The 24,688-nt window shown below is 34.3% G+C and overlaps 1 protein-coding gene across 2 annotated transcripts; it reads left to right on the top strand.

The window, feature by feature from the left end:
• Positions 1 to 337: 337 nt before the first annotated feature.
• On the top strand, positions 338 to 22,992 carry LOC144977292 (serine/threonine-protein kinase Nek11-like). 2 transcript variants are annotated; one of them, XM_078922346.1, is made up of 15 exons: positions 338 to 422; positions 6,123 to 6,312; positions 7,444 to 7,609; positions 8,616 to 8,764; positions 9,152 to 9,313; positions 9,953 to 10,102; positions 10,593 to 10,671; positions 11,096 to 11,190; positions 12,795 to 12,995; positions 13,634 to 13,709; positions 14,036 to 14,144; positions 15,023 to 15,289; positions 15,625 to 15,834; positions 16,580 to 16,661; positions 17,743 to 22,992. In XM_078922346.1, the coding sequence occupies exons 2-15, from the start codon at positions 6,170 to 6,172 to the stop codon at positions 17,936 to 17,938; spliced, it is 2,085 nt and encodes a 694-aa protein (XP_078778472.1). In that variant the 5' UTR covers positions 338 to 422; positions 6,123 to 6,169; the 3' UTR covers positions 17,939 to 22,992. The 2 variants fall into 2 exon arrangements, with proteins under 2 accessions (XP_078778472.1, XP_078778471.1); XM_078922345.1 differs by having other exon boundaries at positions 343 to 735.
• Positions 22,993 to 24,688: the final 1,696 nt, after the last annotated feature.

The raw sequence follows: 24,688 nt of genomic DNA, 5'->3' as shown, positions 1-24,688 counted from the left end.
TGATGGTGATGATGATAATAATTATAATAATAATACATGAATAAATAGATAAAAAATAAATAACATTTTTTCCACTCGGTTACGCATAATATTGGCTACGCATCACTGACAAGGATGAACTGCCAAAAATATAACTGCAGTAAAAGAACAACATTAGAATCAACAGTTTCCATTATCTATGAATGTGATTTCAGTTTTCCTACATGAATGCGGTAGCTTTGTCTTACTTTGATGGTAGTCTTAAAAGTAAAATAACTTTGTTATCACTTTGTAATAAATGAATAGGATATAAAAACGCTCACACAATTTTACGACATCTGTCTTGGTAACAGAGGACGCTTTGGGGAGATAAAAATAGCAAACTGACAGGTTCAGTTCGCGAGCCGATAAATAAATCTCATGTCGCGTCATGCTTTAGGAAGGTAAAAAAAAAATGCATGTATCATGTAAAATGTTGATAACATAAGATTGAACAATGTGTGTAGATAACGAATGCAAATATTAACAGGGATCAGTATTTGTGAGCTGAGCACAGAAAATTTTCATTGTCTGTGAATTCGTTTTGTGATTCGACTAAATTCGACCCCAGCAATTAAACACTGACACAAAGTTTTGTAGCAATGCAAAGAGGATAGAACCCTCCTGGATGTATCAATATAAAGAATTGTCAGTCGTAAACATTGGAATTAAAAGGAACTACTAATTGAAAAGTCAACTATATTTCATCCAAAGAGTGTGAGTTGTCTTCAAAATTCATCTTCCCACAAAATGTCAAAATATAATCGTCGAAGAACGTTTTGACCACAGGCCTATATAGGCCAAAAATACCTTTTCATGTTTTGTCACACTCCCCACGGTTCTTGTGAGTGTAAGTTCGTTTATACTGTTGTTATTGTTGTTGTGAAACACAATTGATGTTCCTGATGTCACCCCTGTCCATCTCTTAATTTCAAGAACGAAGTGGCAATTCGGACTCGAGTCTGAATAGTCTCCGGTGGCTATTCGGACTCCATTGTGCGTGCGCATACAGAGGGGAGGACGACACGATGTTTGCAGAAGGCAGAGGGTGGAACTGATAAAGAAATAGAAAAAGAGTTCAGAAGAAATTCTGTTTTGCCCATATCACACTGACTCAGCTCATATCCCTATTTTGGACTGTAGAAGGAGTGTTGCCTGTCTCACACTATCACAGTGTTTTTTTACTTTGTCCTAATTTTATTTGGACATCGTGTTATGTTGTTAGAAAAGCTTTTCATTAATACCACAGTTACATTAACTGACTTTAACTTCTATCTGAACTTCCAATAGATCACTATGATTTTGTCTTTCTCGTCAAATGTAGTGGGTTTAGACTACCTGTTGATAATGACGAAAATCGGAATTTTGATTTGCAATGATTTTATGTAATTATCCATAATTAATTTTTGTTTTGTTTTGAATCAAGAACAAAAAACTGTACTGCCACGGGAGACTATCAGACTGAGTCTGAATAATCTGTTGATTGCACATGTGCATTAGAATTTGAGTCTGAATAGCCATGGGAGACTATTCAGACTTGAGTCCGAATAGCCGCAGCATTTCAAGAAATGAAAGAGCGTCCCTCTCTCAGGGTGCCGTACCAGTCGAGTGAAATGTTTTACTCTCATCAATGCAAAAAAGTTTTTATTCTCTTTTGTATTCTTGCATTTCTCTACTCTTTTCCTTTCTTGTTATTAACATAAGTAACAGCTCCACTCACTTTTCTGATTTAAAATTTCCCATCTATTCTGTCTTTCCCCATCCCCTTCTCTTCAGGTAAAATTCTAAATGCATCGACACTCACATTACAAACAGTAAATATAAGTAGTTTCTCATCTTGAATTAAAGATTTTATGTATTCAAAGAAAGAAACAAATTGACCTGCATTGGTAATTAATACCCGATAGTAACCTTATTGAATTGCCATCCATCTCCTAATCAACAAACAACTATGATGCCACGGCCGCTTCTCTAAAACTAATGAATTCCCTCCATTGGTTTCTATCCTTTGCGAGGGACTGTAGATCTGCAAGATCTTTTTCCGACCCTAATTCTTGATGGTTCTCGAAGCACTTCAAGACTCTGTTTAATATTGTGTGAATGTTTGCTGTTGGTCTGCCTCAATATTTGTTTCGACCCAATTGTGTAATGTATGCTTTCATGACTTTGTCAACAATTAGGATCTTTAAACTGTTAGGATTGTAATGCAGCAGAAGCATAAAGAATATCTCCAATTATTTTACTTTTACGAATTGATATAGGATCCCCAGCCACATATGCTTATAGTCCATGATAGACCTTGTGCATGTTGCATTTATTTGTTTGGGGGGGGGGGAGGGATATAAAATTAAATTGAGCTTTTATATAGCGCAATATCCACTAAATGTGCTCAAAGCGCTTTATATCCTGGTATTTCTGTTTGCAGAAGGTTTTCTTTGAGATCATAGTTGTCATTATATAATAGATTGAAGGGAGTCCAGATAGCTCAATGGTAAAGCACTCACATCACAAGCTAAGGGACTGGTATCAGTCTCCTATGCAGTTGTGACTTTTTCTTTCCTGACCTTTTGCAATGATAGGATTGTTGGATCTGTTAGAACTGATGGAAAATACTTTGCAATAGTCATGTGTCCTATCAAAAGGGTAGCAAACAATTATAAACACTGGCTCATGGGCCTCGTGGCTCTCATCAATTGTTTTGTGTCATACCATAGCTCTGATTTTGTTTATGCAGGATTTTTCAAGGTCTTGTATAGGTGGAGGCAGTTGATCTGTAACTTTAGGTAACATAATACAAGACCTCATATTTCAAGATTAAATTGCATCAACCAATTATCTTCCCAGTGATGAAGAGCTTCAGGGTCTTTTGATGGTTTAATTGTGTTTTCTACGTTTGGAATTGCTGACAACAGAATAACTAGACATACACGAAATTCACGCATTCAAAGAAAAACCCACTCAAAAACAATAAAACACCAATCTACAATCTCAAACACCTTCAAATATTCATTTGCACCTCTCACTATCAAAGACTGGAATGTTTTTCCAGACTCATGTGTGAACACAACAGATTTAGAAACCTCCAAGCGAAGATTATCAAAATTCTTCTGCCTAAACACCAAAAATGGCTGTCACATTCAACAACTCTCTCCATGCTTGAATACAATTACTCAGAATTGAGTAGACTTAGAGTAACATTCAGATTCAGAACAGATGAAACTGATTTTAGCTGATAAGGTATTATTTCTTTGAAGTGCACTTCGAAAATTAAATATAAAGGGGGCGCTTATTGGTTACAGATGAAATGTAAAAGAATGTTCCATCTGAACTGAATCTATCATATGACCATGATCCTAATTACAACCTGGGGCAGTGGAATTGAATGAAAGTAAGTTAAAAACAATAGGAAGGGAACGCTGTGTATCCGGCATCTTTTTTGTCCATCAAATGGCACTAGGTTATGCACACATATTTAGTGATGGACACACACATAACATGACAGACAATACTTAAGCTTAGTCACCATGTATTTAGGAGGGGGAGGGAAATGTGCGATTCTTTGGGTCAGTGTGCCTAAATTAATATATAATTATTGACCTATATTGGGAATTATATTCACCTGAGAGCCAAAACACTGAGTAATCAAGATCTTTCCTCAAAGTCAAAAGTTAACGATTTTGGTTAAAAATTATTCTTATTCTCCTTATTCTAAAATTAAAAACTAAAAATTTTAAAAATTTAATTAAGTAAACAAAATGTTAAAATTGAATGGAGTATAATAAACTTGAGCTTTTCTATAGCGCAATATCCACTAAACATGCTAAAAGTGAATTACATAGGGTCCATAGCTGACAGCAACACTTAACATTTAGGACGAGACATGATGTCTGTTAGGCGATATTACATAACACCATAAATTATTTGCGCACCACATCATCAATCAGTCACTATTCAGCTGACCAATATTTTAATATGAACAAAGAAGAAAAGCAGTGTTTTCAAAGGGAAAATATGGTAATGTATATAGATGAGTAACCATGATGGTCTAAATGGTTCTCTATATAATAATAATAATAATAATAATAATAGATCTTTATTGTCCACAAATATGGCAATTTGTCATTTAGTTACACTTGTCATAACGTTATATGATAACTATAACATTGAATAGACACCTCACTCCTACCCATTCTCTCTCTCTCTCTCTCTCTCTCTCTCTCTCTCTCTCTCTCTCTCTCTCTCTCTCTCTCTCTCTCTCTCTCTCTCTCTTCCTCTCTTTCTTTATAGATATATAGAACTGTATCTGTAAACTTTGATTTGTTGGATTTCTCCATTGAGTATAATTTTTCTGTAGTAAGTAGCCCAATAAGCTTGTGATCCACTTTAAATATTTCCTTGTATGTGTTAGCATTATTTTTCAAAGGGGGATGAAATGGAATCTTATTAAATGGTTTAGAAAACTGAAACAGGAAATACAACTAATACAACTTTCCTATTAAGTCCCATTCCTAAGATACTGAATTATTTACATTAAGTATTGCTACATTTGGATTAAATAAAGGACAATGGGACTGTTCTTATTTTTTCTATGACTCAGATATACAGTGCACCTCGGATCTAACGAAACCTCAGATTCAACAAAAACGTTTAAAATCCTCTTTTTTTCCCTCTATTAGACACTTCTAAAGCCACCTCACATTCAACTAAGTTAATAGCTACACAACTGGGCTACAACAAAATAAATGAAACTACAAAGAACATGTCGCGTGGAATCAGGAATGGCATAAAACAAACAAAAATCTTGCATCGTTTTTCGAGCTTTAATACACAATGTCCACCACTTTCACATTATTCACATTAACAATCAGGGTCTGAGGGGTAGGGCTGGGTACGTATTGCAAGCAGTGACTCATTGCCAGTACTAGCTGCAGCAACACTCATAGTCATTGCCCAATGCAACGATTTTGTCTCTCTTTGTATGGCTGTGCGGTTATGTGTGAAAAAAGAATGGGACTCGGGGAAGTGAGAAAATTTCATTTCTGAGACAATTGTCTTTAGGGGAATGGAAATGGAGTGAAGTGGAGAGATGACCCATTAATCATAACCCTTTAACTCGGTCAATAACAGGTTAAGGTTTAATCCTACAAGTGTCTGTCCATGGTGCTTGTGAGGCAATGTGGCAAGATGGGTAATTCATTTATTTTTACCAACTTTAAGTACTTACCCATTGTATATTGATATTAAAAGTAACACTTTGGATTCAACAAAACCTCTTCATTATAGCCGAGGTGCACTGCATCTACTTTCTGTCTCTATTATCCAATGTCTGAGTCATTATTTTTCAGACTGCAGCATCATTGTTTCATTTAACTTTTAAAAGAACATTTGCTATCAAGTGATAATTAAATACAAGAGATATGACACAGTGAAATTTAGTGTCTGAACCATGTTATCTATTTTGTTTTATTTGGTGCCAATATGTCTTTTCATCATAAGAGCAAAATGTATTCATTTTGGAAATAAAAACTATATGATTTTGAGAAAAAAAACAAAACTCAAAAATTCTTGAGTATTACATAGGGCAAATCCACTACACGTGTTCAAAGTACTTTACAAGGTGTCACCAACAGCAACTCTTAACATGTAGCATGAGACATGATGCCTGTAAGGCGATATTACAATTTTTTTTTCCAACAGAGACAACACTGTTAATGGCCAGGTACTCAGTTTACTTGTGAGTTTGGTGAGAGTATGTGAGTAAAGAGCCTTTTTCAAGGATTCAATTTTGCACTGCTTAGAGTGGGACTCAAACCAGGGACCAGCGGTCTGAAGGTGAATGTCATACCACAAGACCACAAAGCCGCACATACTAGAGATATAGGGTTGTAGTGGGATTTCAGAGTGTCTTTTGCAAATGTGATAGGTGTTGCCATTGTTAAATATGTATCATATTATATATATATGCTATTGGTGCATAAATCTACATGACCAGTGGTGGTGGTGTGAAACCAGATACCAACTATTTTTATAATTTAATAAGTTGCATTCCATGATTCTTACTATGGATTTGTTTATCTCTAATTCATTATTTATTTCATCATCAGAAATGTTGTTTTTCAAAGACACTATTCAGTAAAAACAAGGACGTAAGATGCCTCCAAGCCGTCCATCAAAGGATCGGGAGTCCAAGGAGGCAAGAGTCTTGGCAAACAGATATGAAGTGGTGAAAAAACTTGGCAGTGGAAATTTTGGAACAGCTTTTCTGTGTAAAGACAGGAAAAATAATAATGAAAGGTACTTGTTATGGCTATAATAATCAGTCTACTGAGGAATAGTGAAGTGAATAGAAAAATATCTGCTGAAAAAAAATTCATTTCACAAAAATTATTGGCCTCTGTTTTTGGAACAGATGGGCTATTTACCACACTATTATTATGACAGTTTGATTCTGTAAGTTCCTACATTCATGATCAATTCATTTAAAACATGAAACCTGGGATTTTAAAAAAAATCGATTTTCTCATTTAGATATTTTTTCTTTTCTTTTTTTTTTTTCATCTGAGTCATTATAAAAACACTGCCTTTAATGAGCAAGGGGAATTGGGAATTAACTTAACCAAAAGATACTGAGTTTGCATCCTACCATTGCTGTGAGAAGCCTATAAAGGCTTTTGAGAAGCCTATAAAGGCTTTTCACAGCAATGGTAGAATGCAAAATCAGTATCTTTTGGTTACGATGGGAAGATTATTCTGCCGTGATAGGCTACTTTACATATTCTTAATCCTTGCCAGGCACATGCTGTCCATAGAAGCACAATAAGTACAGTTTTCCCAAAGCTTCAAGTGCCTTGCATAGGCAAAGTTTAAAATACACTCATTAGTGGGGGAAAAACATTAAAGACGAATCTAAAATTTTAATAGTCTATGAAGATTGCGCTTGTGCTTCAGTTGTGTGACCTGACGAGGGAGCAAGAGAGAGTGGGGCGAACCCTGGTTTCTATGTTCACTGGTTTCATCCACCAACTTCTAATTATAGAGACAATTATAATGTATTCTGCTTCTGATTGCCCCTATGTAAGTAAACTAGGACTGAAAACGACAACAATCTGAATAGCAATAGTATAGTATTTTGTGAGTATTAACAAATTTGCCCATGCTTCCAAGAATTCATTAAAAGTGTGATGAGAGGGTGTAGTTTTGGTGTTTTATAAAAGAACTCCTAACAGGTGATGCGTACTGTATGAAATAGAAATTTTGTTACATTTGACCTGTTGGGGGAATAAATTGAGCATTGTGAAATGCATTGAGTATTGTGAATCCTTGAAAATGAACTATATAATTGTATAGTTAACAGACCTTAATTAAATATTCGTCCTATGAAAACTTACTACTGGTTAGATAATTCCCCTTTCCTTTTATCTCCAGCAAAGTATTGAAAGAGATCTCTGTAGGCGATCTACAGCCAGACGAGACAGTGGATGCCATGCATGAGGCCAGATTGCTGTCAAAACTTAACCACCCTGGCATAGTCAAATTTTTTGATAGCTTTATAGATGGCGAATTTTTCTGCATCATCACAGAATATTGTGAGGTAAGTAGGACAATGTCAGTATGTGTTTAACGTCACATTCACGGATGTGATATGATTTGGTTCATGATTATATTATTTTGGGTGAATCGATTTCCTAATTTGAAGCAGCTCAACAAATATGCTTTTTTATGTGTGTGTAAATATTTATTTTATTACATCATAAATAAAAAGATCTCCTCTAATTTAAATGGATTTAGTAGTTTATTATGATTATTATTATTCTTTAAGAGAAAAAGAAGGGATGCCTTAATTATAACCATAAGGTTTCAAAATTGAACATTTGGTTTAACTAAAAATGTTGTGATTAAGATAAACCATAGTTTTATCCATTTTTGTGAAAGTACTATCCCTTTCGGTTATTTCATATTACAAGGAGAATAAGCATGAATCTGAGAATATCTAAGGTAAACACCTTATTTCGAGAGACATTACAATCCTTCTGGTCAGTCACTTATTTTACAGTTCCATAATTGTAACAAATATTAAGTTCCAAAGAATAATGCATTTAGATTAGAGTTAGGAAAGATTAGATCCTCTTCATATATTTCGAAATAATTCCATTAGGCGTGTTTTAATAAGTGAATTCAGCACAAAATTGATCATTTATGACTGTAGCAATGAGCTTTGAGTCTCCTAAATACTTTAATGATTTAATAAATGTTTAAATGCCTGTAAGACTCCAATCGATATTAGAATTAGACCAACACACTTCCATATGATCTAAAACAATGCATACTTTGTGTACAGATTTCCTAGAACTCTCCCCCAAGTTACATCAAACACCCTGATTAGTTTTTCAAAAAAGTAATTAAGTCTTCAAATATTTGATGAGTTCACTATAAGAAAGAGTTCTAAGAGTAAAAAAAAAAAATTTGGGGGGTGGGGGGGGGGGGGGGGGGGGTAATAACCATGCTATTAGTTGGGGGAAAAAAGATCAGATAAATGTTCACGCCAATAATTAATATGTGTAGTCATGTTTTTTGAAACTATATTCTCTAAAATCCAGGGTGGAGATTTAGACCACAAGATAACAGAATATAAGAAGGCAGGAAAGACTTTTGATGAAAGCACCGTTCTGAACTGGACAATACAGCTACTCCTAGCTGTTCAATATATGCACAGCAGAAGAGTATTACACAGAGATCTCAAAACCAGGTGTGGATTGTTGTTTGCATAGTTTGTATATTTACTGTGATATTTTGTATATTGACTTCAAAATCTTGTTGGAATGTATTTGCCCTTTGTTTTCATCCAGCTTCATGGCACCATTATTCTAAAGGACCACATATATAGAATGAATTAAGTTGACATTACTAATTTCCTTGTTTTCATACCACCAGAGGTGATACGTTCTCCTAAATTGTCTGGAATCAAATCATTAACTTTAAAACACATTGTTTTGTGTGCTGTTTTGCAATTGTTTTGACGGGCATCAAGGTAAGCATTTTACGTAATTGCATACCATCATTACATACATGACAATAAGAAATTTAAAGGTCATTGATTATTATTGTAAACTTTTGAAATTCTTTACTCTGATAGAAATATATTCATCCGCAATAACATGACAAAGATTGGTGATTTTGGTATCTCTCGCATACTAATGGGGACCATGGATATGGCATCGACCTTCACTGGCACTCCTTACTACATGAGTCCTGAGGTGTTGAAACACGAAGGTTACAATTCAAAGTCGGATGTCTGGTTTGTCTTGATTGTTTTTTTAATTTTATTATTATCATTTTAAAAAATCTTCTACTTTTCTATGTCTCAATGCAGTGATTTTCTCCAATTGTGTCAGCATCTTATTTTTTTCTTTTCTGTGCATTTGCATGAATAATCTTCCTCATTACAAAAATTATATCTCTTGCATAAATAACATTAACATTTTTTTTTCATAACACTTTAGTTCATTAAGTTTTTCTATATGCACTTTTATTTTTATACCTTAGACTTTTAAGGGCATGTACAAAAGTTCTTAATTTCAAATGTAGCAAGTATATATAATGTGCATTTCATTTTAAATGATTTTAAAGCAAGACATTTTAAAGAAATTATCTATTGCTTGAAGCTCTAAGAATTAAATAACAATTTAAAAAATGGGGTAGAAGCGTCAATACAAATTATGATGCGTTTCAGATTTCCCCTTTGTCAATTTTTTTTTTTTAAACAAAAAAACAAACAAACAAACATAATGGATAAGGCACTAAAGTTGTTAAGACAAATAGACAAAACCATGATTTGATAAGCGTTAAGCACATTATAAAAGAATTTGCATTTGAACAGTAACTGACTTGTGTTTTGTATATATATTAATCATATAATGATGTGTTTTTCTGTCAGGTCGGTTGGCTGTATAATGTATGAGTTGTGTACATTGGAGCATGCCTTCATGGGTCAAGGGTTAATGGCAGTAATGTATAAGATTGTAGAGAAAGAACCACCCAATCTACCCAACAAATATTCCAAAGATTTAGATGCCGTTTTTAAAAAGTGAGCTACTAAATTTTTTTGATCACCATCTTCTTCTTCCTCTTCTTCTCAGCCTTCAATCTTCTTCTTCTTCTTCTTCTTCTTCTTCTTCTTCTTCATCTTCTTCTTCTTCTTCTTCTTCTTCTTCTTCTTCTTCTTCTTCTTCTTCTTCTTCTTCTTCTTCTTCTCTCTTCTTCTTCTTCTTCTTCTTCTTCTTCTTCTTCTTACCTTCTTCTTCTTCTTCTTCTTCTTCTTCTTCTTCTTCTTCTTCTTCTTCTTCTTCTATCATCATAATCATGATCATCATCATGATCATCATCATGATCATCATCATCATCATCCTCATCATCATCATCATCATCATCATCATCATCATCATCATCATTATCATCATAATAATCATCATCATCATCATCATACTGCTCATCGTCATCTTTTAAGCTATTAGGTACTTATCTGCCATCAGCTTTGACATCACCAACTCCGTGTAACCACTATCTTCCATTCACAGAATGCTAATCAAAGACCCAGACAAACGCCCATCAGCGTCAGATGTCATCAAGTTGCCATATGTTGCCAAACACATGAATGTAAGATTTGGCTTTCTTTGAAGATAGGTTTTTATGATAACCAGCATATCTAACTATCTGTACATATTTTTCATCAGCCTTTAGTGCGATGAGTTATTCAAAGCTCACTCACTCAGAGAAAAAGGAAGTTTGTCTTGTTTGCCATAAGAGTGTCTAAAAACCTATGTTGCAGTTGTCATAACAAAGTTCCAAGATAAATATTTGATCAGTTTATTTATCTGACCATTTTTTTTTCTTTCTTCATCTCTCATCCACCTATGTTATATATTTTTTTCTCTTTTTTTTGGATAAAGGTTTGAGTAATATTGAATTGCATCAAAGTATTTTTTGTAATTTACTGTATTGTTATCATCATCATCATCATCATCATCATCATCATCATCATCATCATTTTTATCAATGTCCTATTATTTTTTTCTCCCAGAAAATGAAAGATCTTTTAACAGATGAATACAAAGCCAAACACGTTATCAATCAAGAGACAGCCGACAAAGAAGCAGATGAACTTGCTGTATTATTGTGAGTTTGGAACCAAATAGTCATCTTATATTGAATTTAAAATGGAACATTTTATTGCTTTACCTACTACTCACTGGTAGACTTTTTTGGGCAACACTTTGTCCTCTGTCTCCTTTCCGCAGTTTTTCTTGTAGCAGAATGTTAGTCGTATTAAAAAAAAAAGTTATTTCTCTGCTGTCACTCTTCATTTGTTGTTGTGCTGGGACGAGATTATATAATATGGTTTTTGCTGGGGTGCTGTTGGCTTGTTTTTCTCAAAAAGGACCGCATGATAACTCCTGCAATAGCATTACCATAGCACACTCGAAACGCCCACATCATCATTCTTTGTAAATTAGATTGAAGCTTTTCTTGTCTTTTCATAATTGTTAATCATTTCTTCGAGCTTCAAGTTCAAGCATCAACATTTGCTTTACATAAAGAAATCAATAAATAGAAAGTACGTCATAAATACCCTACTTGTATAGTATGGAAATGAAATGAAATCCAAGATGCCTTATCATAATAAAACAATCCCTACTCATTTTCGCTTCAACCCCAAAAAATGAGGGGGAAAAAAGAAAAGAAAAACAAAAAAACCCAAAAAACCTATCAATTGACATTCATTACCTCCTCTGTTATCAGGATCATTTTCACTATTACTTTGCAACCCTGCCAACATTGGTGATATTATATGATCCCAGATTCCAAAGTCAAAACTGAAGTCTGGGTCAGTTTCTAACAGGCTGGAGGTAAAACTGATGGTTTGCAAGTTCCAATCACGTGTTTCTTTCTGTTAGTCTGCACCATGTCCTGCTTTTTTGACAGGGAAAAGGTCGACACTGCATCGACGTTTTCTGTTTCACCATTTCAAACATCAACCTTCCTCCTTGAAGTGGAAACATTTCTTTCTTTAACCCTAATCGTAATTTGTGTTTTTACCCCTTAATCATACGTCAGGGGTAATTTTGTTGATGTTAAAGAAGTTCAATGTTTCATTATCAAGTTTGACATATGTTGTTTGATTCCAGAATAAGTTTTCACAATTCAGAGTCTTTACTGTCTACATCAATATTTTCTAAGATTTTGAAGAGCGTTTCGTGTTGTATTGAATCAAAAGCTTTGGAATAATCAATGAAATATAGATAAAGTGATTGTTGTTTTTTGATTGCCTGTTGCAGTATTGTTTTCAATGTAAAAATGGTATTTACTGTACCCTTTTCTTTAACAAAACCAAACTGCCTGTCACTTATCTCTGGAGAGATCTTGCTCCTCATTCTTTTCATAAGAATTCTTAATATAATTTTTGTGGCCTGGCTCATTATGCTGATTGTTCTATGTTGGTCACAATCAATAGTTCCTTGTTTTTTTTTTTTGGGAATGGTAATGAATACCGACTATCTTAAAACAGGCAGTTCACCCTTTCATTTATGACGTTAAAGGCTTTTGTTAGAATGTCTATTCCCAGATCATCAAGGGCGTCAATCAATTCCCTTGAGAAACTATCTTGGCCCACCGCTTTCCGCTTTTTTATCAACTTTGCAAGCAGCTATATTTATATGTTATAGGTATCTATATATCTGCCCATCTCCATCCATCTATCTATCTCTCTGTCTTATTTCCAGACGAGAAAAATCCCATCTAGATGATTTGAGAAGCACATTGGAGAGAAAGAGCATTGAGCAGGGACGGCTTAGGAGAGCAGAAGAGGATGATGAGGAAGAAATGGCTACACAAAAGGCAGATAGAAAACCAAATATGACAGCCAGAGAAAGACTGAGACTAAGGAAATTGGAAGAAGCTGATAGAAAGGCTAAAGAATTGAGGTAAGGGAGGAGTTTGAAGTTAATGCGTGTATGTTTATGTATTTGTGTGTGTGAGCGTGTATGCTTGTGTGTGAGTGTGCGTGTTTGTTTGTGTTGGTTGGTAAGTTTTGAGGGGTTTTTTTGTTGTATTTTCTTTCTCTCCTCTTTTATCTCTCTTTTTCTCTCCCTCTCTCTCTCTCTCTCTCTCTCTCTCTCTCTCTCTCTCTCTCTCTCTCTTCTATATATATATATTATATATATATATATATAATATATATATATATATTTTATATCTTTCACCTACACAACACACACCTTCTTATATTTTGTTAAAGATATAAGTAATCTTTTGCATTAGACACATTATTTAATCTTCATGATAACTTGATACTGTAATTTGATGCGTTTTAGTGGCATACATTCTAATGATAAATAAGTATAACTACCTCGTTGCTGTTTGTCCAATGAGAGTAAATTATATTATCATTAATCCAAAAAGTTTTAACACAAACCGCTCCTTTCTTATTTTTTGCCTCAACTTTTCCTGATGAATTGGACAAGTCTCTTTGGGATCTCACTCCTCCAAAATTATTATATCCTCTTTGATTTAAACATGACTGTTTTGAAATTTAATAATGTTTATCTTTTGCTTTTCACAGGAAAGCTGCCAAAATTCAACTGGTGGAAAATACAGAAAGAAGAGAGAAAATAAAGGAAAGCATGGAAAAGACATCCGTAAGTTTAATTCAAAATTCAAATCTTTATCGAGAGAATCATTGTAGTATAATTTTTGGGTTTTCCCTTCACTCTCTCTCTCTCTCTCTCTCTCTCTCTCTCTCTCTCTCTCTCTCTCTCTCTCTCTCTCTCTCTCTCTCTCTCTCTTATTTTTATTTTCTTTTTCTTTTAAAAGATAAATTGTTCAAACCTTTATGATTATGTATTTGAAATATGAGGGCATAATATTTTTAAAAATATTTGCTCAGTTGCTACACATGTTATCACCTCGCTGAAAAAGACTCAATTGAATGTCATATGTTTTGCTTAATTTTTCATCGTCTAAGGTCCCTGCGTGGAAGGGTGGAATGGGTGAGGGAAAACAGTTGAAGCAAGCACTCACGGTCAGAGATCCAAGATTGGAAGAAACCAAACGCAGATCATCATCAGGTTATGGTCAGTGTAGTATTCCTTTTTCTTACTCATATTATTGCTATATCTATCTTTGAGATTAAGCTTTTATTGTACCCGTAGTAATTTGGATCAATTTGTTTAATAATGGTCTTCTAAAAAAATAAAGAGCTCTTATGTAGTGCAATAACCATTAAATGTGCTCAAAGCGTTTTATGGGGGTTCCCAAGTCAATTGTATGTATCAACATGTATCAAGTAGGACGAGACCTAACCCATGTAAGGTACTATTAAAATTTTTATAAGACACAGACAATGGTGTTACTGGCCATGTACTCATTTTACACCTGAGTGTGGTGAGAGAAACTGAGAAAAGAACCTTTTCTAAGATTCAACTTTGCAACACCCACAGCTGGACTTAAATCAGACACAGACAGGCCAGAAGAAGAATGCCATAGCGCAAAACCAAAAAGACGTGAAATTTCTCCAAAGCATTAATTGAGCTTACTTGTTTTTGTCTTACTCGAGAGCTGCAACAGTAATCATTCATTGAACTCTGACTCTGTTCACTTTTTATTACATAAAGAAGCTATTGCCTCACGATTTACCTATTTTGTTAACACTTTTTAAAAAGTTAGCTGTGATTAATTAAAAGCAAATTTTAAGGCATTATGATCATAAATAATATATGTTTTGGTTCAAAATCTAACATTGTTAACGGTTATCTGTTTGAAAAAGCATGCAAGTGCCATTGCAATTTATTAAATGTTGATTTAATTGTGAGTTTGTGCAGTAGATATAATGCTCTTATTAGAGAAGATGTTCTCACCAACAAAAAAGCAACAATGTCTTTAAAAAGACATCTCGTTCTCCTCGTTTATTTTAATTTATTACAAACCTAATCTTTTAACAACAACAAAACAGAACACCATTACCATGATGGCTACAACAGTTCAGAGGATGAAGAGCAACAGACAGTTATTAGGAGGAACCCACCAATGAGGAGGAGTGACAGTGGAGGTGGCAGATCTGGCAGCCTTACTTTGGATAGCGGGCGGAGCTCCAGATCAACGACAGACCACAGGCCCAGCACGCTTAGTCTGACGGTCTTTCCTGAAGATAGACCCATCACACCCATGAAGGACTTGATGGTTTATGGAAGGGAACAATCTTCATTGGATTTTGAAGATGGTATAAATCAATTTATATTTATAAATTTCATTGAGCAAAGAATATTACTAGTTTATGAAGGTTTTATTGATATTTTTAATCAGCTGATGACCATTTGTTCTAACCTCTTCCACAAGAAATTATCTGAATTTCTTTCATGTTTTTTGTGTTCATTTATTGATAGGGTAATTATTAGTGGTTTTAAAAAAAATTGCAGTTATATTTTTTTTTGTTACAAAATTTTTTGTCTTTGGTTTTGATTTTTTTTTTAATTGATTTTATTTTTTAATATATTTTTTTTCTTGTTGCTTTTTTCAATCCTGTTTGCCCTCAACAATACAACCTTTCTCTTGAAGGAATCCCATCGACAGCAGATCTAGCTAATACATACTACGAGCAGTTTGAAGACTTTGACGAGGGTCAAGGCCAAGCAAGCACAGATGATGACGCTGACGTTATTAGCCCATCTAATGAGGGGGAGGGAACTCTAGTTGGAGAGGATTCTGTTAATGAGCAAGAAGACTTTATTTCATATCTAGAAAAAGCAATGGATTCTAAGGATGCAGGTAAGGTTTTTTTAAATTTTCTTTAATAGTCTTAGTTTTTATCTGATGATGTGCTAATAAGCACCGATTTATTATCATTGGTGACCATTGACTTTTATATCAAGTTATATTGATAAACTTTTTTTGTTGTTTATTAATTTTTAAAGAATTTAAATAATTATTCTGTGGTGGAGAGTCAAGAAAAATAAATTTTCTAAATTTTACCCGAAGTCATTGTTTATTCTCTATGCTTAAACTGTCTCATGCATAAAATACGTTTGAAACAGCTTCATTTCTTTTAACATCTTCTTTTGATCTGAGGGTGAAATTAGGTTTTCTCATTGATGAATTGGTTACAGTTAATTTAAAAACAAAAAATTCTTAAAAGTAAGGAGGAGGCATTTTCTATATCAAAAAAGAATTTCTCATAAAAAATATTATGAAATAGTAATTGTTACTGTCAGTTTCATGCTATAGAAAAATGCGATAAACTATGGCTCCTGTGGCTCCTGTGGCTCAGAAGTACTAAATGATTACTATTTTGAAACGAAATCTACTCAAGAGGTCAAATCATTTTAAAAATCATTTTGTTTCTTACTATTCTTTTAATCTGGGCTTTGAAATTGATTGGATCATTCATAAAAAAAAACACACACACAAACTGAGATATTTATCCTTTAAAACCACCTAGAAATAAAATTTCACTACATAATTAAAAGCCAGAAAAGGTTTGTAATTTATAGAATTTACTCAACCTGTCCTCTAGAATCGACCCTTGTCAGTGATGACACTGTCTTGGGTGCATATGGACCAGGAGCTAGAGAAACCAAGATCAGGAACATGAGAAGGTTGGTGTGCTCCTACCCCCTACCTCCCCCCCCCCCCCTCCCCCACTCCCTTTATTACTGTCGATGCTCATATCCAATAGGCTTATTTCACCATGGTGACAAACACAGTAAGGGTTGTGGGAAAGATAAGACAAGAAGATAAATTGTTTCCTCTTCTTTGTCTTATCAAGCAAAATTGTGCTTTGTTTTGAAAAGGTGGCTAGATAGTTTCCTGCGCTTATATTTCTTACTATAAATTGGATTAAATCAGCATCAAATCGCATGAAATAGCAATGGGTATCAGTAAGATAAAATTGCCGCATCAATTTTTATCATGTAATCAGTAGTCAACGTAGTCAACAATACTCTCGTTTTTTGTACTGCCTCTTCTCCTGGTGTTTCTAGCATAAGGACACATGCCAACCATAGTCCTGACACACATCCTTATCTGTCTCTGGACAATACATGTTACTGTTACCGTGCATGTATAAAGAAGGTGGGAGTGGCTATGGAGCAACTCTTCTAAACATGTGAGAAAGGGGGGGGGGGGGACAGGGGAGAATTGTTGGAAAACTGTTAAATTTGATGTCGTTAATGCTTATGAAAACAATAATTGCATTGAATTGAAATTCAGTATAGGGTGTGCGTTATATGAAATTAGATTTATATAATATTCTATCAATATTGTACTCTTCTTAGACAAGAAACTTTTAACTCACTCAAACCTAGAGATTTTGCTTCTTTTCAAAATTGGAACAAATGTATTAAAAAATGAGCATGTACATAGATAGTTTTATTCAACGATCATTCACATGTAAAAATTAAAAACATTAGCTTTGATGCCACGCCTAAAATTTGTCTCAGAAAAATGTAATGAATAGGCATGGGGCAAAAGTAACCTACGCATATAGTCGGTGTTATGGTTGAGTGTGTTAAAGATTATTTTTCTTTTTTTGTAAGCCTCTATTTGATGTATGTCTTGTTGAACTGTCATCAAAGATTATTTTCAGTCCTGAGATTTTAAAAAAAACACCCCAGACCCTCCCTTCAACGAGGGAAGTATCTCAGAATATAACATGCCTTTTTTCAATTTCAATTCTAGGGAATGCGTGAAAATGCTTGGACAAGAAGATTTTGAAAAAGCTTACAAGTATCTCCGTGAAGCCAGATATTCCAAAAGTAAGAAGGATTTGTCTGAAAAGGAAATCATGGATGGGCTGGCCAAATATGTCAAGTATCCAGCAGATTGTTTTATAGTGGACCAACTTCTATTTCTAGAGGAGCCGGCCAAAAAATAGCTGATTGGTTTGATTTTTAAAAATATTTTACAAGTTACCACTGATAAAAAAGTGGAGATGGCTTGATTTAACTATTGCAAGTATTGACTATTTTACATGTTAAAATAAACATAGGATTTTAGAGTTTTGAACGAGTTGGACCACTTTTTATTTTGTATAAATCTGTTAACTAGTATTTTTAAAAGTTTAAGAAAAGTCTTTTCATGTATTAATTTATTTTATTTCAATATTCTTTGTCCTTGATGTTGATCAAATATGAGATGTGGGTTTAGTTGACTACCAAATACCATTACCTCTTCATACATTGTTAGAGTAAGGAATTTACCCACAGCTCTTTAGATCAGCAGTGGCTGTGATTCTAATGGTAATACCTGTGACTCACTTCGACTTAAATACATGATTAGTAATCAACGACATGACGTTGTAGTTACCAAGGCGTCTTTTATTCAAATTCCCATTTTGAAAATGGAAATGAATTTAGGCCACAGGCGTCAAAGGCACAAATTTGTCTAAATGCAAAATTACTTCACAAAACAGCCAAAGATTGAATGAGTAATAATAAGATTTTATTTTACCGGATTTCTGACATTATATATATGTTGTTTTGGACAATTAACGCAAGGATTATTAACACAAGATATTTCGTTGTATTTGTGACTTTTTTTTCATGCTTTTAACATTTCCCGATTGGAGATTGCTTCTTGACACCTGAAATTAGACCTGATAATGGTTTTGTTCAAGTTTATGATATAAGTACCATACCACCAAAATTGCTTTAACCAAAATATCACAGTTTAACAAAAGCATTACCAAATTAATGAATAAAAGATTTGAAAATAACGTCTTTTGATATATTGACACAGCTTGGAAAAGGTCACAGAAAATGTAGATTAAAATGAATGATGTAGGCGATCATCAATGGAAAACAGATTTGTTGTTTTCGATGATGGTGTTGTGTGATTGTTCTTGTCTTTGTTGTAATTATTTTTAAAGGTTTATTGCATCATTTCAAGGACACCTGATTCAGCAAAATATAGTGCTTTATTGCATGTACAAAGTCTCATTTCAAAACGTGCAGAATAGTTATGCTCATTTAAATTGGTGAAATTGTTATATTTTAACAATGTGAGGTGTTTATGTTGGACCATTGTCTCTGAGATTTCATAAGTTAAGTGCAAATTATTTTGGTTGTTTACATAATGTGTGAGTGTTTATTCAATATAAGATGACAGTAGAATCCAATTGGCAAGACGTTGGCATATTAGTATGGCACTCACCTTTTTATTAGAAGGTCATGGTTTCAAATCTTGGTGGGGACACTTGGGTTGTTTGTGATCTTGATCTTGGGGGTTTGATGGCTCTTTCCTATAACATTCTAATGCAATCAGGCTTAAAACACGGGTGTCACCTTTAAATAACATTTAAGGCATTAAAAAGAACATACTTTAATAACTAAACAAATGACCATAATGACAAAGCGAGAGGACTTCATAGAAGTGTCTTCCGAAAATATTTTCTTTAAGTGTGCTTCAGAGGAATGGTCTTTGATTGTACTTTGGAGGTAACCTGGTGATATAGCCTTGACCATGTCACCTCACGCTAGCTCACTTCCGGCACTGCTCTGTTGCTGATGCTTTAGATATTTCAGTCTTCCCTTTAAATGGACCCTAAAGACAAAATTCTCCATTCATTGTTAAAACATTGAATTTTATTTATTTTATGAAGTGTAAATGAAGTTGAAGTGAATGTATGTACAGACATGTTTGTCAGTTTTCATTCATCATTATCTTTGTTTCCAACATTGTTTTTAACATCTATTTATTTCCATAATTCATGTACTGTGATGTATTAATTACTTTGATCCACATTTTTTTATGCTGTTAACGGGCGTTTATCAAGTTGTAGTTCCAAATACAAATTGTAAAAAAGAGTGCAATTTCAAATGAAGTACACAGAAAGATAAACATGTTATCTACAAAAGACGTGGTAATTTGAATCATTAACTTCTTACAGATCTCATTCAAACATCACTCTTTTCTTCTTTGAAATGAGATGCAATCATTATGACATGCAATGATATTTGTGTTTATAATCAGTGAGTTCATAACTAAATTTGCTAAACTTTTCCGTTGTTTATTGTTTAATATGAATCATTTTCCTGAGGTGTTATTTTTGCCACTTTGGAATATTTTACGTTTGTGATATTACAATGTTCAGAACTTAGAAGCACTTGTTTTAGTTTCAGTATTGTTTTATCGGTGAGCTCTGTAGGTGTTCAATACACTCAATGTGGTCAACTGCTAGTAAATACAATCCGTCCTTTTATGAAAATGCCAACAATCTCTCTGTTTCTGTATAGATTTCATCTGTAGACCAACATTGGACCAACATTCCAAGTTTCTGGGTGGGGTTATAATTGCTTGATTTTGTCCTGACCCTGGCATAAGTCCTTGGCTTGGAGGGAAACAGTCAAATTAAATCATCTCTCTGTTATGCACTGTATTTTTTGTTTGTTGTTGTTATAATATATACTGATTTGTAAAACTTGGAGTGTATTCCTCTTAGTAGGGACCTGTGCTTGTGTTAGGATGAGACTTGTAGATAATCTCAGACTAAGTACACTGGAAGTGTGCTCTTAGAATTTACATCTGTTCCCTATTTAAACCATCCCCCTTTGTCTTACTTATTCTTGTGTGCTTTCAACTGTAAATCTATAACTTTTTTTATTATCCCATTTTCTTCCTTTTTACTGGTGCTGAAATGACTTAAATGTGTCGCAAGCTCCGTAAAACCCTTAAAAATGAACAAGTCCAAGTTTTATCTTACATATATTTACGTTTTGTACATTAATGATAATAATAATAATAATGCTGAAAACTTATATAGCGCTATAACTCCGAGACACCAGACTCTAAGCACTTAAATTACAAATTACTTTGGCTGAAACATAATCATTTACACACACAAGCACACACACACACACACATACACAACACAACACAAACCAAACCTATCTTGCTTCTCATACCATCTACTAAAATCGAAACAGATATGTTTTAAGCGAACGTTTAAAAATAGACAAAGATTCTTTTTCATGAATGCTCTGCGGTAAGGCGTTCCAAATTGAGGGTCCGAAATGAGAAAAGGATCTCATTCCAGCATTTTTCCGAATTCGAGGGACAACTAGTTTTGTGGAATCACTGGCCGAACGTAAGGGCTTTGAATATCTTTCAATTAGTTCCAAAAGGTAGGAAGGGGCAGTACCTTCAAGACAACGATACACTAAAACACAAGCTTTGAATTTAATCCTTTTCTCAACAGGCAGCCAATGCAGGTCATAAAGTAGAGGTCCGGCAGAGTCGCACCTACGCTTCATGAATACTAGTCTGGCAGCGCTGTTTTGGACAATCTGAAGATGTCTCAGATTGTAATGCGAAACGCCAAACAACAGAGCATTACAATAATCCAATTTCGATAGTACAAAGGACACAACCAGGTGCTTGGTCACATCCTCAGATATGAACCGTCTAATTGAAGCAATCTTTTTTAGTTGGAAAAAGAGAGATCTAACCAAATTATTAACCTGATGCTCCATCGACAGTCCAGAGTCTAAAAACGTGCCAAGGTTTTTCACTTTGTCAACAATTTGAATGGAGGCATCCGCCAACTTCAAATCTGTTTCAATTTTCCACTTCCTGTTCCCCACATACAGCACCTCCGTCTTATCATCATTCAATTTCATTAACCTGAAATTTGTCTAAAACATTTCTCTTAATAATGCACTGCCCAGCCCATTATTAATTATTTCACTGCAAGGTCTCTGGTTGCCCACTATTGTAAATACTGGTTCAAGATATAATTATGTGAAATAACCCCTTTATTATCTTTACTCTCACTGTCCAAGACAATGTGATCATTACTTTTATTTTTCATCTTCATTATAGGTCTCTTGTCCTTCCATAATGGGTAGGGGGCACCTACTGTGTCTTCTCCCAAACTTGCTTTCTGTCTCTGTCTTGGAATGAGATGACTTGGTTTTGTCCTGGCCCTGGCCCGAATTCTTGGCTGGGAGGGAATCGGTCAAACATATAGTTATAGTTTTGGGAGAAGATATTCTTTTCCTTGCAATTCATCTCTCAGATACGTACTGTTATATTTTTGTTGTTGTTATTTTGAATATTGTGATGAGACTTTTAGGTGATCTCAAACCAAGTACACTGATAGTGTGCTCTTGAAATCTACATCTGTCCTCTATTTGAACCATTTGAACCAGTCTTACTTTCTCATGTATGGTTTTAATTATAAATATAGAATTTTGAAATTATCATATCTTCCTTTTAACTGGCGTTGAAACGACCTAAATGTGTCACAAACGCCTTAACACTCTGAGAAACAAAAAACAAAAACAATAAATGAGATGTGGCTCACTGCCTACTTACTACTATGGTATTATGTCGGGGTAAAGTAGATACCACTCTATGAATTGAAATTAAAAATCACAAGTTGGCAGGGGAGGGGGGGGGATCTTTGTTTTTCGTTTTATTTAATGTTCTCTTTACTTTTTTTTGTTTTGTTTTGGTTTAAGATCTAACATTCGTCTCAATGATGCAAATGAATTTAAACCTCTCCTTCCCTTCCCACCCCCTTCACAGAAACAAGAACACACACACACACATAAATCATAAACACACACACGCACACACACATAGTAACTCTCACACATGCATTCATGCACACAAAAACACTGACACAGACATTTTGTTATAAGTAAAGTTTTTGTTCCAAATGTTGATAATCGTTTACAAAGAAAACGCTACAAATTCACAAGCATTATCAAAAGTCGTTTTGTTTGTCCTGCAAATGATAGATGGATTACTTGTACAAAACTGCTGTATTTCCTATGACATCATTTTTGTTTTTGCTTCGTCGTCATTAGAGGTCAAAGTGCAAATGTTTTTAAAAAAATTACTTAACCTGTACATGCTATGTGTGATGAACAGTATACAGTATACCTATTGTGCTCAATCATGTTAATAAAATCATCCCAACCACTACAGCTATGTGTTATTTTCTTTCCTACTTGTATTCATATTTTGAAAGTAGAAAGCTTTATTGAAAGATAATCTTATGTGTCAGACTGAAAGGGAACTAAAGATGACAGAGTGGTTCTGCGGTATGGCCTTTGCTTCGTACCTGAAAGGTCCTGAGTTCAACTGCCCGCTGCACTGTTTGGCCTTGAGCAAGTCACTTCGCTCTAGCTCACTTTGTGGCACTGTATTGTGGCTGACGCTTGGGTCACTCTAGTCTTCCTTAGAATAAACCCTAAAGACAAATTTACCCTGGTGGATGAATAAAGGGAATTTTATTTATTTATTCTTTATTGAAAGTCAAAGGTCAAGATTAGATGTTCTAAAATATGTGACTCTCTGCCTCAAATCTGTATTATGTTGGTCTGAAACGTGTGCCGGAAATTGACTCTATATTTAAAATAGTCTGAAATTCGAAATTTCAGTTTTCCACAATTTAAGAATTTAGATCCATCCTTCTCAATAAAACAAAAATGCAAGTTTCCTTTTTTTCCTTTCTTTTCTTTTCTTTTCTTTTTTTTTTACTATAGATTCTATTTTCCGCTATCAAACGACCACAACATAATACTGTTTTAAGATCACATATAATTTCAGTGTAAGAGGAACCCACCTTTGGAAATTTGTTATCCCAAGACCTTAAATGCTTTTTTCATGTTTTTAAGGGTTTTGTGTGTTTGTCTTTAATGATTTTACGGCGCTTGTAACACATTTAGGTTATATCAGAAAATACGTTAGTAAAAAGTTCAATTAAAGCACCCAAGAAAAAGTAAAACAAAGGGGAACTGGGAACAAATAGGGATCAGATGTAGATTCCAAGAGCACACCACCAATGTACTTAGTTTGAGATCACCGTTAAGTTTCATACGGACACAAGCACAAAATCCAACAAAGAGGAATACACTCAAATGCTTACAATATACATTGAAAACAACAAATATAATAATACATAATACATAACGGAGAGATGATTTACAAGGAAAAAAATATCATCTCCCAAAACAATAACTATGCGTTTGACTGTTTCCCTCCCAGCTAGGACTCCGGCCAGGGCCAGGACAAAACCAAGTAATCTCATTCCAAGACAAAGACAGAAAGCATGTTGGAAAACAGATATAAGGGGATAGAAGACACAGTATGTACCTCCCTGCCCTTTAAGGGTGTTACGGCGCTTGCAACACATTAGGGTCATATCAGCGCAGTAGAGAGAAAGAAAATGGGATAGCAAAAAGTTCTAGAATTACAATTGAACCACCGAAGAAAAGGAAAGACAAAGGGGAATTGGTTCAAATGAAAAAAAAAGATGTAGATTCCAAGAGCACACTGTCAAAGTACTTAGTTTGAGATCACCTAAAAGTCTCACTAAGAGTAATACACTCAAATGTTTACAAATCATATATAATATATAAACTAAACATAATACAGTGCATAACAATAACAGAGAGATGATTTTAAAATATCATCTCCCAAAACTCTAACTATACATTTGATGTTTCCCTCCCAGATAGGTATCTTGTTTTGTTTTTGTTTTTAAGGGTTTTACGGCGCTTGCAACACATTTAGGTCATATCAGCGCCAGTAAAAAGGAAGAAAATGGATAGTAAAAAGTTCTAGAATTACAATTAAAGCACACAAGAAAAGGTAAGACAAAGGGGAACTGGGAACA

The sequence above is a fragment of the Berghia stephanieae genome, chromosome 7 (genome assembly GCF_034508935.2).
Source record: "Berghia stephanieae isolate SIO BIC M18660-M18661 chromosome 7, UCSD_Bste_1.3, whole genome shotgun sequence".
NCBI classification, from domain to species: Eukaryota; Metazoa; Mollusca; class Gastropoda; order Nudibranchia; family Aeolidiidae; genus Berghia; species Berghia stephanieae.
This window is presented reverse-complemented; position numbering and strand designations above follow the sequence as displayed.

Coding starts and splice junctions, on each gene's coding strand:
- LOC144977292 (XM_078922346.1), top strand. CDS start 6,170: ATGCCTCCAAGCCGTCCATCAAAGGATCGGGAGTCCAAGGAGGCAAGA. Junction 7,610..8,615: donor TCATCACAGAATATTGTGAG/GTAAGTAGGACA, acceptor TCTAAAATCCAG/GGTGGAGATTTAGACCACAA. Junction 14,145..15,022: donor CAGATCATCATCAGGTTATG/GTCAGTGTAGTA, acceptor ACAACAAAACAG/AACACCATTACCATGATGGC.